This window comes from Gopherus flavomarginatus, chromosome 1 (genome assembly GCF_025201925.1).
Source record: "Gopherus flavomarginatus isolate rGopFla2 chromosome 1, rGopFla2.mat.asm, whole genome shotgun sequence".
NCBI classification, from domain to species: domain Eukaryota; kingdom Metazoa; phylum Chordata; order Testudines; family Testudinidae; genus Gopherus; species Gopherus flavomarginatus.
This window is the reverse complement of record NC_066617.1, coordinates 149,305,893-149,323,442: the sequence shown is the minus strand read 5'-3', so window position 1 is coordinate 149,323,442 and position 17,550 is coordinate 149,305,893. Positions and strand designations below refer to the sequence as shown.

The window sequence follows — 17,550 nt, the reverse complement described above, 5'->3', positions numbered from 1 at the left end:
GTGCTTGTTTCCTGGGCTCAAAATCGGCGCTCAATGGGTAGAACCTCCCCCATTACCAGCAGGAGCTCCAAAGCATGGGGGCCCGTGGTTAGGGAGAATTCAGTGTCCATGTCCTCATCACTCTCGTCGCCGCACTGCCGTAGCTGCCTCCTCCTCGCCTGCCTTTGCAGTTCATGGTTCACCAGACTGCACGAGTATGCGTGAGGTGTTTACAATGTCCACGATTGCGCTATTGATCTGAGCAGGGTCCATGCTTGCTGTGCTATAGCGTTTGCTTTCAGTTCACCCAGGAAAAAAGGCGCAAAATGGTTGTCTGCTGCTTTCAGGAAGGGAGGGGTTAGGCTGTACCCAGAATCACCCGCTACAATGATTTTTGCCCCATCAGGCACTGTGATCTCAACCCAGAATTCCAAGGGGCAGGGGAGACTGCGGGAACTATGGGATAGCTACGGAAAAGCTACCCACAGTGCAACGCTCTGGAAATCGATGCAAGCCTCGGACCATGGAGGCACACCGCCGAATTAATGTGCCTAGTGTGGACGCATGCAATCAACTTTATAATATCTGTTTTCTAAAACCGGTTTAAGTTAATTCGAAATTACCCTGTAGCATAGACGTACCCTCAGTATAAACGTGCAGTGTAGACCAACTGTAAGAGCTGTAGCTACAGTTGAGGAACCAGGGGATTGGACAGCTGGCTCAGCCCTCCATACTAGTAACTTTCTCACATACAGGGAGATGGGTCATAATTGGAATTGATGTCATGACTCGCTTCCCAGAGGGGATTAATCTGACTAAGGCTATGTCTACACTTCAAACACTGGAAATATTCTTCTGACAACATAACACTGTTTACATGGGGGCTCAGGTCACATTAACTACTTCTCTCAGTGGAGAGGCTTTTCACACCCCTTGAGAGATGTGGCTCTGCCAACACAGCTTTTCAACATAGACCAGCCTTTAGCTGGCTTATTGACCTGAAAGGCAATGGATTTCAGCCTTTTTCTTCATACTGATGGTTGATAAGTGCAGCTTTCCTCCCTGCTGGACACATCCTATGACAGATGTCAGACCTTTCCTTTGGAAATTAGAGAAGTGGGGAAGACAGTGACCCTTACAGTCTAAGTGGGTGAAAACTTACACAACTTATCTCCTCGAGTAGTTTTCCTTTTAATAGAAATTGACTTTGAAACTAAGCAAAATAAGTTGTATTTGAAAACACAAAATTTAAAATCTATACTGGGACAATATTCTCTTATACACTCTTTCTCACACACATTCCTCCACCCCAACCTTTGGAGTGAGGTTTTTGACCAGAACTTTTTACACTACAGGTGGTAAATTAAATCAAATTAACTTTTCAAGATTAGCCATCATTTCCTGTGTGATTAACAAAACAAAAAACAAGACAACTTTCAGTTTTCCAAAATAATTCAGATTATCACAGTCTCTTACTCTTTAACCAATAACTTCACCTATAATTTCATTTTCATTGGTAACAATAATATATTCAAAAATCACAAATTCTTGTCATATATGTTAGTTTTCCTTTAATCCCCATTACCAACAAATGAATCTTGGCTCAAGTTGTGATTTGTCCCAATGTAGGTCCCAAGATTTCTGAGAGTTCATATATCTCAGGATCTTCTGCCGTGTGTGTTGGTGGAAGGGGTCTCCTGTGTGGGAATGTTTGCATCATGAGGGAAAATACCTCATCACACTTTTTAGTCATTCAAAGTAGGAGGAGGGAGAGAAGTGATGTAATTGCATAAAACACAAGAGAAAACTAAGATCTGGTCTACACTAAGGACATTTATCAATATAGCTATATATCTCAGGGCTGTGAAAAATCCAAACTGCTGAGAAATGTAGTTACACAGCCCTAGCCCCCTGTGTAGATAGTGCTATGTCAGCAGGAGAGCTTCCCCTGCCAACACAGCCACTGCCACTTACAGGGGCTGGACTAATAAAGTCTGACAGGAGAAATCGCTCCTATTGGCTTAGAGCATCTGTAATAGCAGTGCTACAGCAGCGCAGCTACATTATGCAGCTGTGCCAACATCAGCTTTATTGTGTAACCACACCATCAGATACAAAACATTAGAATTAGGACTCAACTTGCATGCATCCAGAAGTCTGAAATTGGAGCCTGACACATTTGTTGCTTCATTGGTTCCCATCATTTCTACAGCCTGTAAGTCCTTGTTACACAATCAGGCAGTCAGTTTGGGATCCACGGGGAAGGACTGTCCCATGAAGCACTCTCTTTTTGGATCCAAATGGTGAAGGATGATTGTTCTCAGTCTAACCCTGGCATCCTTTGGAACTGTAATCAGCGACATTGAACTAGGAAATGGAGTTGTACAAACAATTTTCCTTGGATCATTGATCACCATAGCTTCCTTTACTGGGGTGGAAACCAAGAACTGGGTGTGGACTCTTTCCACCCCAGTTCTTTCCAAATCCTTGGCCTTGGTTAGGGTAAATTTACACTTCTCTGAAGTGGAATCCTTTACAAAACCACTCAAAATCTCAGCAGTGTGAGTGAGGAATGGCTTCCCAAAACATGCCCGGCCCAGCTTTTCTTTAATTTGGTTCCAGGCAAGGGACTGGATACAGGGCTGGATCACAATCTCCATTAGTTACCAGAGCAGGAGTTTCTATTGAAAAATAGCTATTTTTCTGCAGCTATTAGATTTCCAAAACTGATTTGATATACATTTTTAGCACCTGTAAAGGATAAATTCAACAAAAACCCCACTTCTATTTCCTCAACATCTGCATCTCCAATACCATAGGATTGGCTAGGAGAGATCTTCTGTAGGGCCTAGGTTACAAACGCTTTGGAACCAAATACATGGGTATTTTGCCTAGCTCAAAATCACTTACCATGTAATTCTCTCCCCAGATCATCAGAGACAATATTGACTTAAACAATTGAACTACACTGTGATCATATGCACTTCCTTCAGTTAGTTGGGGTTCTGCTGTCGTTCACCATTTCCGAGTGGAGATTTTAAATCACTGCTGTTTCTTTGTTAGCCTGTCCAGTAAATTGCAGAATGCTGACAGAACTGCACTTGAACTTTCTCCATGTCATTATGCAGGGATGAGGAAAAAGAAAAGCTGAAGTGAGAAATGATGACTTTAGCAAATTGTCATTTGTCTTAAATTCTCCAATAAATCTGAGCTACATTCTATCAAACTGAACTAATATCCAATTGGGTGACCAAACAGACTTCAGGAAAGATAGAAACCCACATCACAGAGCGATAGAAAACATGACAATGAAAGTGTGAAGTGAAATTCCAGAGCAGGTTACATCTGATTATTCAGAATCAGGAGAAGAGATTCTCCCATCACATTCTTCTCTGATTCATTCAAACATACTTCATTCAGCACTGTCTCAATAATTAGTTATGTTATTTACAACGTTTAGTATCCTAGCATCACCATAATGGTGGCGGGGGGACAGCCAATTTGCCCCAAGTGGCTTTACCAATAGATGGAACCTGGGATTTTAATGCCAAATAATCATACTGTGTTTTGGATCAATTTGAATTCCCCTTCCTGATCTTTGACACTTTCCTCTTCAGTCAGAGTGATTGTGGTATAGGATTAAAAAAGTGAAAGCATCATCTCCAAGCACAGACAGCTGAGAACTCTTCTTCACGTGACTCTCTAAGAAGTGGATGGATGGAATGTGATGAAGATAACCTCTGCATTGCTCAGACAAAAGGTAACAGTTCTGCAGTGATGGGGAAGGAGAGAATCTCTGAGTCTTCCCATCTCCTTCCAGTGTCACAGAGGCTGAAATTACACTTTTTTTCCTGCCCCTGCTCCTCTTCATTTAAATATAATTTGAAAAATTCCCATTATAGCTCCTCTTCAGCACAACCCAGAGCAATATGAGAACTGGCAATGATACAATCTGTATCACTGGTGACTAACAATAATTTTGAAATAGGAGGAATGGTATAAATGTGATGCTCCCTGGTTCCTGATAGAAAGGGCACACTCAAATTACTCATGGCATAATGGAATTGATAGAAAGGACAAAGGGGCCCACCTCAAAACAGGGCAAACTGCAAAAGGCGAAAATGGACCACTCATCGGTGCAGCAAACAGTTCAAACAGCTTCAAAAGTTACTATGTGGGAATCAGGAAAAGTATTAAAGAAAAAAAATTGATAGTCCTAGAGTTTTTTATGGTGTTCATCTCTCTTGCAGATTCTCTGATGGCTCACATGGGCTAAGTGCCAACAGAAGGTTTTCCCACACTCATTGCATTCATAGGGCCTCTTCTGTGGGTGGAGTCTCTGATGTTTAGAAAGGCCTGAACTGCTAGTGAAGCTTTTCCCATGCTCACTGCATTCATAGGGCCTCTCCCCTGTGTGGATTCTATGATGCCTAATAAGGTGTGAACTGCGACTGAAGGTTTTCCCACACTCACTGCATTCATAAGGCCTCTCCCCTGTGTGGATTCTCTGATGCCTAATAAGCACTGAGCTGCGATTGAATTTTTCCCCACACTCACTGCATTCATAGGGCCTCTCCCCTGTGTGGATTCTCTGATGTTCAGAAAGGGCTGAGCTGTTAGTGAAGCATTTTCTACACTCACAGCATTCATAGGGCCTCTCTCCTGTGTGGATTCTCTGATGTTTAGAAAGGCCTGAGCTGGTAGTGAAGCTTTTCCCACACTCACAGCATTCATAGGGCCTCTCCCCTGTGTGGATTCTCTGATGCTGATAAAGGCCTGAGCCGCTAGTGAAGCATTTTCTACACTCACAGCATTCATAGGGCCTCTTCCCTGTGTGGATTCTCTGATGGGTAAGAAAGTTTGAGCTGCGATTGAAGGTTTTCCCACACTCACTGCATTCATAGGGCCTCTTCTGTGGGTGGAGTCTCTGATGTTTAGAAAGGCCTGAACTGCTAGTGAAGCTTTTCCCATGCTCACTGCATTCATAGGGCCTCTCCCCTGTGTGGATTCTATGATGCTTAATAAGGTGTGAACTGCGACTGAAGGTTTTCCCACACTCACTGCATTCATAAGGCCTCTCCCCTGTGTGGATTCTCTGATGCCTAATAAGGACTGAGCTGCGATTGAATTTTTCCCCACACTCACTGCATTCATAGGGCCTCTCCCCTGTGTGGATTCTCTGATGCTGATAAAGGCCTGAGCTGCTAGTGAAACTTTTCCCACACTCACTGCATTCATAGGGCCTCTCCCCTTTGTGTATTCGCTGATGTTTAGAAAGGCCTGAGCTAGTAGTGAAGCCTTTCCCACACTCACTGCATTCATAGGGTCTCTCCCTTGTGTGGATTCTCTGATGTTTAGAAAGGCCTGAGCTGCTAGTGAAGCTTTTCCCACACTCACTGCATACATAGGGCCTCTCCCCTGTGTGGATTCTCTGATGTTTAGAAAGGTCTGAGCTGCTAGTGGAGCATTTTCCACATTCACTGCATTCATAGGGCCTCTCCCCTGTGTGGATTCTCTCATGCCTAATGAGGTGCGAACTGCGATTGAAGGTTTTCCCACACTCACTACATTCATACGGCCTCTCTCCTGTGTGGACTCTCTGATGGAGAAAAAGGCCTGATTTGTAAGTGAAAATTTTCCCACATTCACTGCATTCATAGGGCCTCTTCCCTGTGTGGATTCTCTGATGTTTAGAAAGGCCTGAACTGCTAGTGAAGCTTTTCTCATGCTCACTGCATTCATAGGGCCTCTCCCTTGTATGGATTTTATGATGCCTAATAAGGTGCGATCTGTGATTGAAGGTTTTCCCACACTCACAGCATTCATAGGGCCTCTCCTCTGTGTGGATTTTCTGATGCGTTATAAGGCTGGAGTAATCACATACGTTTTTTCCACACTCAGTGCATGTACTTTTTCTCCTTCCGCTCTGGATTTCCTGTTGTGTTGTAGTTTCCTTAAGGTTCTTCTGAGTTTCCTGACAGGAAATACATTTACCTACTTTCTCTCCTGGCTGCTTTCCCTGCTCGCTTTCTGGTCTTCTCAGAATCTCACAGGATTTTCTCTGCTCATGACTCCTGAACACATTCCTTTCCAATCTTTGCAATAATGCTCTGTGTTTATCCACTTGCTCAACATTCTCCTGCTGAGAATTCTGCTCCTCTTTCTCACACACCATTGCATCACCTGCTGTGATAGAGACAGAAACCTCAAAGAGGGATGGAAAGGGGAAAGACCAAAACCAAAAGAAGTGCTGGAGAGAGGTCAAATAAAAATCAGAAACTGAACACCCTCAAACTCTTCCCCCAAATAGGAGAGAGGAGGGGATCAATTCAGAATTCACATCCCATCCAAATTCACATGGAAAAGTGAGGAAGCTATTGCCTGCTGTCTGCTAGAGTCTAAAGGAAGCCATGAGTTATATTTACCCTGAGGATATGACCCCTGCTAGGGACAATAATGAACTGAGAGACCTTCCAAGGGCTTTGTAGGGTGTCCCAGATGTTTCCTTCAGGCACTTACAGATTCTGAGTTGGTTTAATGTTTCCTCACCTGTGTAGAGAACTCTCAGGATCTCTCTTTCCTCTGAACGCTGGAGGTCTGGGACCCATGTCTCTTCCCACTGTTCCAACTGGGAGATCACATCAAGTTTGGAAACTGGAAATGCTGCTCAGATGAAAGAAAATAAAGAAGTTCAGTTGATTGATTTCATAAGACTGTCATAAAAAACATTCTATTAATTTAACTTCAGTGCTTAGTGTGACCTGCTGTGCCTGGGGCAATCCTCACTGAAAATGCCAAGGTCAGGGCAGGCTGAAAAAGGGAGAGCAGATGCTCCCAAAACTGGTGGTGAACACTGAAGTTAAACTCACCGACCAGTCACAAACTGTGCTTCTGATCCCTCACACTGGTTATCGAGAAGCTGAAAAAAGAAATCACACAACCCCCTTTATTGCATTCCACTTCTCTGACTCCCAATCAGCACCTAAGTCCAGTACAGTGAGAGGTTATTTAAAAACTCTGCTTACATACAAAATGTTTTTCTGACCCCATAGGGTCAGCCACATTAAAAGATCACTATAGGTTTGAATCTTACCCAAAATACCACACTACCAGACAATCCTTTAGGATGGAAAGACAAGACACAACATGAAAAAAGTTGTTAAATGGGAAAGCAGTCAGATGCATTCAGAAATCTATACATCAGGTTCTTAGCAGTATTGGTGAGTTGCTGGCTTGAAAGTCCATCTGGAACACATCCACAGTTTGGATAGGTCATTCAGTCCTTTGTTCAAGGCTTCAGTTTGTAGAGAAGTTGCTCCAGAGGTGGGAAGAGGGATTGAAGACAAAATGGAGATGATGTAGCTGCCTTTTATATTCCTTTTGCCATGTGGCTTCTACTTCCTGTGTCCCAAACACAAGCTTCACAGCACATGGTATGGAAAAGCCTTGGAGTTCTCAGTACACAGGTATACCCCTGCATGGCTTGCTGAATCAATAGGTTTACTCCCTTGATAAGGGGTGGGAAAACTACGGGCCACATCCGGCCTGCAGGACCATCCTGCCCGGTCCCTGAGCTCCCGCGGGGGAGGCTAGCACCTCCCCTCCCCCACAGCTACACCACCAAGCGGGCAGCACTCTGGGGGGCAGGGCAGTGTGTCTGGGTCCATGTTGTCAGACGCTGCTTTGAGTGGTATGGTAAGGGGGCAGAGGGGTTGGATATGGGGAAGGGAATCCCGTGGGGCAGAGAGGTAATGGGGCGGATGGACAGGGCAGAGGTTGTGGAGGGATGGGGTTTGCATAGGTGTGGGAGTCCCAGGGGTCTGTCATTGGGCAAGGGGGTGGATATAGGTCACAGCAATCAGGGGACAGAGAGCAGGGGGGTTGGGTAGGGGGTGGGGTCCTGTGAGGGCAGTTAGGGTGGGGCGGGTCTCTGGAGGAGGCAGTCAGGGGACAAGGAGCAGGGGGGTTGGATGGTTCAGGGATTCTGAGGGGGGCAGATAGGGGGCAGGGTCAGGCTGTTTGGGGACCCCAATGTGGCCCTCAGGCTAAAAAGTTTGCCCACCCCTGCCCTTGATCCTTTCCATGGTCTCTTTGTACAGCTGATGGGCCATCAAACAGCCTAGGCAGTGCTGACGCCACTATGTCTCACCCAGAAACACTGCACAAGTCTGGAAACACAGACATATTCTACACATCTATAACTCACAATACAAAGGTGATGCAAACATAGAAACAGAATTATCATACTTGGAAAAGCATAACATTTTCACTGACACCTTAACATGGCATATCTAGCATGAGTCACTTCAGTGTTACCAAATTGGTATTAATAATAAAAAATATATCTATAAAACATCTCACAATTCCATACATTGTCACACTTGGTAAACCAGTGAATTCCCAGGACCAGCTCCCCAGGTCCTTGAAGATGCCGAACACTCTGCTTATGACATATTGAAATACCCACATATCTGCTGGAAACACACACAGACAGACACTGTTAGTCTGTACCCCTATGTTTATTCTTCTAGAAAATTATGGAACTATTTTGGCATTGGCATTTTGAAAACACAATCTACTGAATATTATCCTACTGTTAAAATGTGTAGAACACTGTATGTAAAGTTATGAGATTTTACTGTATATTACTGAAAAAGTTACAATTTTGGGGAACACCCACAGACCAGTTCCTCAAAGACAGCAAGGCAAACAGCTGGTCAAATAGCCATTCTGTGGCGGGGGGAAGGTGTTAAGACGACGTTTACATTCCATTACACTTGAGGCTCATATCTCCAACACACAGCCTGTCACCATGACTCAGTTGGGAACTGAAGTTTCTAGTACAAAGGACTGAATTATAAAAAGAGGTGAGGAAAACCCTTGAAACTCTCTTTCTCTCTCCCCTTTCCCTCTGCCCATGGCAAATCCTGAAGAACTGAACTTGGGCAGCAGGGGCACATTAGGGGGAGTCCTGGCTGAAAGGAAAGCCAGCCTGTCTCAGCACATGGTGAGAGAAACATTTGCTTTCAATCCATTTCAGCTTGTTAATTTAGATCAGGCGTGGGCAAACTTTTTGGCCAGAAGGCCACATTGGGGTTTGTAAAATCATTTGGAGGGCCGGGTAGGGAAAGCTGTGCCTCCCTAAAGAGCCTGACCCCACCCCCTATCTGACCTCCACCCACTTCCTGAACCCTGACTGCCCCCCTCAGAACTGCCGACTCATCCAACCCCACCACTCCTTGTCCCCTGATCACCCCCTCCAGAGACCCCCCTGCCCCAACCACCCTCCCACGATCTCCCTGGGACCCCAACCCCTATCTAAGCCCCCCACTCCTTGTTCCCTGACCAACCCCTCCCAAGATCCCCCCACCCTAACTGCCCCCCAGGACCCCACCCAACCCTCCTGCTCCCTGTCCCAACTGCCCCAACCCATATCCACAACCCCGACCCCTGACAGAACCCAGGATTCCCATGTCTATCCAAAGCCCCCTGTTCCCTGTCCCCTGACTGTCCCCCCAGGACTCCCTGCCCCTTATCCAACCCCACGGCCCTGGCATCCTTACCACAACCGCATGGCCCACCAGAGCTAGACACGAAGTCCTTAGGAGTGCGCAGACTGGCCCCCTTACCATGCCACTCAGAGTGGTAGGCGCTTGCAGCCCCACCACTGCAGCACTGCCCAGGAGCGGTAGGCCAGAGCGCTGGTGGCGCAGCGTGATGAGGCTACAGGGGGGGTTGGAAGGGAGGAGCCTCCCCGGCTGGGAACTCAGGGGCCAGCCAGGATGGGCCCACAGGCCGGATGGGGCCTGCAGGCTGTAGTTTGCCCACCCCTGACTTGCAAGTTCGTTTGCATTTTATCTTGCATTTCTTTTGTAAACAATTCTGATTTTATGCCGCATTACTCATAGTCACTTAACTTGGTAGTTAACAATCTTGTTTTATTGTTTTATCCAACCACTGTGCTTGGATTCAAGTATGTTGGAAACTCCATTTGGGATAACAAGGCTGGTGCATGTCATTTTCCACTGATGAAATGACAGCCTTCATGTAAGCTTGCATTGTTCAGTAGTGTGCTGGACTGGGAAAGATGCACATTTCTAGGAGAAGTCTGGGACCAGAGAATTTTCTGAGGTTCGCCTGTGCTGCACTGTAACTCGTGAGTTGCTGACTAGCAGCACTCAATACTGTGCAGCTAGGAGCAAGCTACATGCTGGAGACTGTGTGTTACCTGCCCAGGAGTGGCTGCTCTCACAGTAAAGCAGTGTAAAAGGCACCCCAGCTTGGGGAACTGAGGGGACACAGCTGTTCAACAGTCCAGATTGCACTGTGGTTAATGTCACAGACACTCAATTTCAAAGAGTCTCCTAAAACACAGAGAAAGTAAATCCATGTCCCAGAAATCAAAGACTCCAGACAGAGGACAAGTCTCCCTGGCACTGCTTCTTGCTGACAGAGAGAGACAGAGACAATGAGAGAGTCCTGGGGAAGCTGGAAACAGGAAGCATGGGCTGGTGGGGTTCAGTGGAGAAAGGGAACAGGAAGGGCAGGGATATTGCTGAATTCAGGATCTCAGCAGCACTAGATGTCAGATAGCACATATTGCAGCCCATTGGAAAACATAATCCCAACTATACATACAAAATGATGGGGTCTAAATTATCTGTTTCCACTCGAGACGGATCTTGGAGTCACTGTGGATAGTCCTCTGCAAACATCCACTCAATGTGCAGCGGCAGTAAAAAAGTGAACAGAATGTTGGGAATCATTAAGAAAGTGATAGATAATAAGACAGAAAATATCATATTGCCTGTATATAAATCCATGGTACGCCCACATCTTGAACACTGTGTGCAGATGTGGTCAGCCCATCTCAAAGAAGTTTACTTGAGCAAACACAAGATATTTGACACTGTGCAACACTGCTCCTGTGCTCTGTTCCCAAAGTGTTCTCCAGCAGAGGAGGGTGTAGATGAGTAGACTCACCCCTGCGGTACCTCCTGCTGGTTGTCCTTGGGAACTAGCTCACTTCCAGACAAGAGCACCCTTTGCAGAACAGTGATCTGCCTGTCCTCTAGGAGCCCCGTGTCCCTTCCTAGACCCCAGTGCCCTTTGAACTGAGGTGTTGCCCATTGGCAGTACCCCACGAATCTGGGTCTTCCCTCCATGGGGAACCCCCAACCCACTACCCCCACTTTGCCTCAGAATATGGCTACTGCCAGTCATCATCTAACCCCCGCTCCCTGGGGCAGACTGCAGTGTACACGCCATTCATCACTGGCGAAGAGCGGTTTGGACCTGATGCCTTAGCCTACCCTTGGCTACCCCTCTGTAGCCCCAGTACCTGTCCTGGCCTTTATCAAGGCCGCAGTCTGGGGCTTTCCTACCTGGAGCTCCCCAGTTCCTCTGCCTTTCCCCAGCCCTGCTCCACTCTAGGTACCCTTGTCTCTAGCTACTAAGCACCAAAACCCTTCTCCATCTACAGGTAGAGGGATACTGTTTGCTCCTGGCTCACTGCCTTTTTATACAGGCCAGCTGTGCCCTGATTAGGGTGTGGCCCAGTTGCAGTCGCTTCCCCAGCAAACCCAGCTTTTAGAGCTGCAGCTTTTAAGCCCTTCTTGCCCCAACCACAGCCCTTTCCTGGGCTGGTTTAAGCCCTGAAAAGCAGGAGCAGGGGACCACCACGGTTCAGGGCGCGCTCAGTCTCCCTGCGGGCTAGAGTTCTCCCTCTTCTCTAGCTGCCCTGCTGGCTGGAGCGTCTTCTGCCTTTCTGAGCTGCTGCTGGCTGGAGTGCTCCTTCCCTGGACAGCTGCTGCTACTGCTGCTGAGCAAGGGGTGAGGGGGCCTTGCTGGCCAGCTCCCCCTGCCCCACCACCGCTGGAGGGAGAAGCCAGGACCTCACCACCACTGCTACCACCTGAGGGGTCCTTCCTTCCTGGCCACCAGGGTTGCTGGGGCTGCTGCTGCTGCTGGAGCTGTGTTTGTCCTAGGGAGCTGCTGGAGCCTGCAGGAGGAAGAGGACTAAGAGGATCACCGGCTCCTGGGGGAGCGCACAGGACTCTGGAGATCACCGTGGAGGGGGCCATTAAGGACTGAGTGATTTTCAAACTGTGCTCTGGTGGTGGGAGTTTAGATCGTGTTTGTGGGGATACAGAGGGTGTGGTGTGGAGCCTGCCCTCTGGTCCATCTGTGTTCCCCTCAGCACCACTGCTGCATCCTCCACTACCCCCACAGGTCACTTACCATCAGCCTCAGTTTCTGTCTCTGGGACTCAGCTGCTTGCCTGGCCTGCCATACCTTATTGCCACCATTTGGGCCTGCAGCAGCAGAAGCCAGCCAAACATCGACTTTGCACCCATGAGCACTTGTGCACACACACACATTCTCCCCTGGACTGACCCCTTCCCCTCTGCGACAGACCCCCTAGCTTTGCCCCTTGTTGCCTGCCCCATTTGCCCCTTGCAGCCTTTTGCCCCCCGCAGCTTCAGTTTGTTTGCCTGCCCTGCCAGTCTCCCTTTGCAGCTTTGTTTGTCCCGCCCCAGCCCTGAAGCTAGCCCTGTGGTTCCTCTGCCCCACTCCCAGCCTGGTTGCTCCCCTCCCCCTGCGGCCTCCTCCCCCTGATTGGCCCTTCCCCTCATGTGCCCATGCCCCCTTTGGTGCACTTGTGCCTCTCCTCTATTTAAGTTTCCCCCTATTTCACTGCACCTCCATTGCTGTTGTTCCCTTCCCCTCTCCTCCCCTAGTGTGGCTAGAGGAGCCGGATTTCAATCCCGGGTCGGTGACTGATCTCCCGCTCTTGATAGTGTCCTCATCTGCCCCCTCTCCCCATTTTGGCACCCTCCTCCCCTGCCTGCAGCCTAGCAGGGAGGAGTGGTTGACCTGCTTCCCCTCTCTTTCTCTGGTGTTTCCCCTCCCTCCCTACTCACCATGGCGGGAGATGCAGTGGGTGGGATCCCTGGGGCAAACCCTGCCCCTCCCTGCCCCGCCTGCTCCTTCAACTACCCCTCTAGTCTCCACCTCAACCGCCACTGCCGGACCACCTGCCACCACTCCCGCTGAAGTGCCAGCAGTGGCAGGCAACGGAGTGCCCTCTGCTGCTGCCACGTCCCTCGCCCCCTCCAATTCTGGGGGAGCCCCCCAGCCAGCAGAAAGGGCCAGGGCAAGAAGAAAGGAAAGGGTCTTGCTAGGAAGACTAAGCCCTCCGTGGCAGAGACTGCCACCACTGTCGTGGCCCCGCCACCGGCTGTGGCGCCCCTCCCCACTGTTCCCTCCACCAGCTCTGTGGGTGCCCCTCCCCTGGCCCCCCATCTGCCGCTGCGTCATCTCCCCCGACCACTGCCTCCGCTACCATCTACAGTGGCTGGGGCCCCCTTCCCCACCTTGACCAGGAAGCACAGCGTCCGTTGCCTCCTGGAGCCCACCTCGCCCCACGTGGAGACCTACGTGCAGGTGTTGGCGAGGGTGATGGAGCCCATGACCATCATGGCGGCCTCCAAGATGTATGGCAAGGTTGTCTTCTTCCTTGCTCTGGAGGCAGTGGAGAAGGGCCTGGTGATGGGAGGTGTGTTTATCCCCCTGAAGCCGCTGGAAGACCTGGGTGTCCATGTGGTCTTGACCTCCGTCCCTCCCTTCCTTCCCAATGCCGCCCCGTTACCAGCCCTCTCTACCCTGGGGAGGCCCCTTTCTGTTGTGAGCCCTCTCCTGTTGGGCTGCGAAGACCCTGCCCTCTGTCACGTCCTCTCGTTCCGCTGGCAGGTGCAGCTTCAACTGTCACCGGCAGCGCGTGGTGGAGAGGTGCTTGAGGGGTCTTTCCTAGTCCCCTATCAGGCAGTCCATTATTGGGTGCACTACTCTACAGGGGAGGCCTGGTGCTACCTCTGCCAGGCGATGGGGCATGTTCAGAGGGACTGCCCCTTGGCCCAGCACGGAGGAGTTCCCGGGACCCCCGAGCCCCGGCAGGGTGCTGGCCCCGTCATCGCTAGCGCCCCTGGCTGCCCAGTACCCAGAGCCACCCCTCCTCCTTCTCGGTCCATCACTGCTCCCGCTCAGGCTGCAGGGGTACCTCCCCCGGCATGCCCAGATGAGTGGGAGAGCCCCGCCTCCACTACCTGCACTCTGGCGGGGCCTGTGGAGGAGGGTGCAGCAGGGGTACTGCCGGGCATTGGAGAGGGCTCTCCCCAGGGGGAATCTTCCCTCCCTCATGCTGTCCCACCATTGCTTCCCCAAGTCCCTGAACTGTCATCCCTGACCCAACCACTGTCAACCAGCCCACAGGTGACACCATGGAGGGCTGGACTCGAGTACAGGGTAAGCAGGGCAATCAGAAGTCTCGAGCTCCGCTCCTACCACCTGATGCGGAAGCCTCCTGAAAGACCAGAAAGGTGGCCACAGACACAGAGCCTTCCACCTTGCCCACAAGTTTGGTCCATCTGCCAGTGCCAGCTGGGGAAGACATGGCAGCACCAGAGGGTACCACCATCCCTCCTCCGCAGTCCCTTCCTGTGGAGGCCCCCGATGAGGCCCTTCCTGTTCCCTTGCCACCTGCGCCCCCTGCAATATCTGAGGTGAGCGTTACCTCGAGCACTAGTGAGGAGGACCCAAAGGTGGTGGGAGGTGAGCTCCCTTCCATCTTCGAGGAGATTGAGGCACTGTGTCTGACCCCGGTCACCCAGGGGGAGGGTGACCCTCTGCCAGCAGGCCTCAACCTGGCCGACCTCACTCCAGCTTCCCCTTCCCCGTGTTCCATCATCCCAACTGCTGTTTCCGCTCCCACTCCGAGGGTCCCCTGGACTCTTCGACCTGTTGAGGCGACAGCTGGTGCCTCGTGACCGGGATCTGAGTTACCAGGGGTATCCCTTGTTGGTGCAGGGCAACCAAGTTCCCTCCCGGGTGGGGGCCCCACTGAAGGTTCTACATCTCCTGATGCCGCAGCTGTCATACCTGCCATTGAGCCTGGGCCTGGCGTCACTGGGGGACCCCCTCCTCACCCCTCAGAGCCCCGAGCCTGGCCGCGAGGAGCCACCTCCTGGCAGTCCAGCTCCTGCGGCCCAGGATCCGGCCTCTGTCCCTCTCCCTGACCCTGCTCCTGACCCCAGCTCTGCTCTTACTCCTGACCCCAGCCCTATCTCCCCCCCCTCACGATGTTATTGCAGCCCCTGGGGCCGTCTCCTTCCCTTTCCCAGAGGATGACCCCCAGGGAGCGGCCTTTGTGTTTCCCTGTCCTGACCCACTAGGGGCTGCACTCTTCCCTCCGCCACCCCCTACTGAGCCGGGGTCTGAGGTGGACCATGTGGCGCCAGCCCATCGGGCGCCACGTGGGGGGTCCGCCCCATCTCGGTGGGCCACGGAGCTGTGCCAGCGGCCCCACCGGTGGATTATCGGGAGGCCAGTGACCCCACCCCCCCATACGCTGCGAGAAGAGCTGCAGGAGTTTTTAGAAGACGTCAGCGGCTCCCGCAATAAGGTACCACTTGCTTTCCAGCAATGGGGGGGATTTTCATCAGATCCCTCCGGGCCACGAGGGCCCTCATGGGGGAGGGCAAAAGGACGAGGAAGCAGGGTGCCACGGCTTACCAGAGGGTCCACAGCTTCCATGACTTCCTGCTCACCTTCGGGGTGGGTCACGGTATGCTACGAGGCCCAATGGGGGCCGTGAGCATCCCTGCCGATGAGAATCCCCCCCCAGCCCTCTCATGGCACTCATCACATTTGCAACATTGAACACCCGGGGCTGTAGGGTGGGTCTCCGCAGGAGCCAGGTGCTCTCCTTCCTTCGGGAGGGGGGGTACTCTGTGGTTTTCCTGCAGGAGACCCATACGGATCCGGCCGCCGAAGACAGCTGGCGGCTGGAGTGGGGGGACAGGGTCTCCTTTAGCCATCTCACAGCTCGTACGACTGGAGTGGTTACCCTGTTCTCCCCCGACCTATGGCCCGAGGTGCTGGGGGTCCCCGAGGCTTTGCTGCACCTCCAGGTCCGCATGGAGGGGCTCGTTGTCAACCTCGTGAACGTCTATGCCCCGACATCGGGCCCGGAACGGCTACATTTTTATCAGCAGGCGTCTGCCTTCCTCGGCTCCTTGGATCCTCATGAATGCCTGGTTCTGTGGGGCGGATTTTACCACCACCCTTGAGGAGCGGGACAGCTTGGGGACCGAGCAGAGCCCGGCCACTGCAGACGTCCTCCGGGAGATTCTCAACCACCACTCCCTAGTGGATGTCTGGCGTGACCACCACCTGGATGATGTCTCCACGTTTACCAATGTCTGGGTGGAAGTCCATCGGTCGTGTCACTCCCGGTTGCACCGCATCTATTGGTCACGCTTCCATCTTTCATGGGTGCACTCCTCCAATGTCCAGCCGGCCCCTTTTTCGGATCACCATCTTGTCACTGTGAGGGCCTCTCTCTGTGCAGAGAGGCCGGGGCCGGCCTATTGGCATTTTAACAACAGCTTGCTGGAGGATGTGGGCTTCGTGGCATCCTTCCGGGAGTTCTGGCTGGCCTAGCAAGGGCAGCGGCGTGCCTTTCCCTCAGTGCGGTGGTGCTGGTATGTGGGAAAGATGTGTGTCCAACTCTTCTGCCGTGACTACACCCGGGGCGCCAGCCGATGGAGGGATGCGGCGATAGAGCAGTTGGAAAGGCAGGTCTTAGGGCTAGAGAGGTGTCTGGCCGCCAGCCCTGAGGATCCATCCCTTTGCGGAGCATGCTGGGAGGAGCTCCAGGTCATTGAAGACCATCGGGCCTGGGGTGCGTTTGTTCGATCCCGCATCCGCCTCCTTCGGGAGATCTATCATGGCTCCTGCTTCTTCTACACCCTGGAGAAAGAGGGGGGCCAAGAAGCACGTCCCCTGCCTTCTGGCAGAGGATGGCACTCCCCTCACGGATCCAGTGGAGATGTGCGAGAGGGCCAGGAACTTCTACGCACACCGTTTCTCCCCGGATCTGACTGATCCTGATGCTTGCAGAGTGCTCTGGGATAGACTCCTGACAGTCAGCGCGGGTGACTGGGACCGTCTAGAGCTTCCTCTCACTCTGGCCGAGATCTCGGAAGCCCTCCGCCGCATGCCCACCAATAAATCTCCGGGCATGGACGGGCTGATAGTGGAGTTCTACCGCGTGTTCTGGGATGTCCTTGGCCTGGACCTGGTCACCATCTGGGCCGAGCCCTTGCAGAGCGGGGTCCACCGTCTCTCGTGCAGGCGAGCCATGCTTGCCTTATGGCCGAAGAAGGGGGACCTCTGCGACTTACGGAATTGGCGTCCCGTCTCGCTCCTCAGAACGGACTACAAAATCGTAGCCAAGGCCATCTCGCTGTGGCTGGGGTCTGTGATCCACCCAGATCAGACCTACACCGTCCTGGGTCGTAGTATCTTTGATAACCTGTATCTGGTCTGGGATCTCCTGGAGCTTGGGTGTAGGGATGGTCTGTCGTTCGCCCTCTTGTCCCCGGATCAGGGGAAGGCATTCGACAGAGCGGACCGCGGGTATCTCCTGGGCTCTCTGCGAGTGTTCAGCTTTGGATCCCAGTTTGTGGGTTTTCTCCAGATGCTGTACGCCTCCGCAGAGTGTCTGGTCAG

The 17,550-nt window shown here is 51.6% G+C and overlaps 1 protein-coding gene across 12 annotated transcripts in view; it reads right to left on the bottom strand.

Annotated features, from left to right (window-relative positions):
• Positions 1-3,490: 3,490 nt before the first annotated feature.
• The window catches only part of LOC127046425 (zinc finger protein 420-like), a 201,142-nt gene continuing 187,082 nt past the window's right edge, over positions 3,491-17,550 (bottom strand). For 11 of the 12 annotated variants that reach the window (XM_050943504.1, XM_050943481.1, XM_050943508.1 and 8 more), the window contains 2 exons: positions 6,529-6,642; positions 3,491-6,165 (listed from right to left, as the gene is read on the bottom strand). In XM_050943504.1, coding sequence (XP_050799461.1) covers positions 4,196-6,165; positions 6,529-6,642 — 2,084 coding nt within the window. In that variant the 3' untranslated portion in view covers positions 3,491-4,195. The remainder of the gene's footprint in view (positions 6,166-6,528; positions 6,643-17,550) is intronic. The other variant, XM_050943506.1, reaches the window with a different exon arrangement.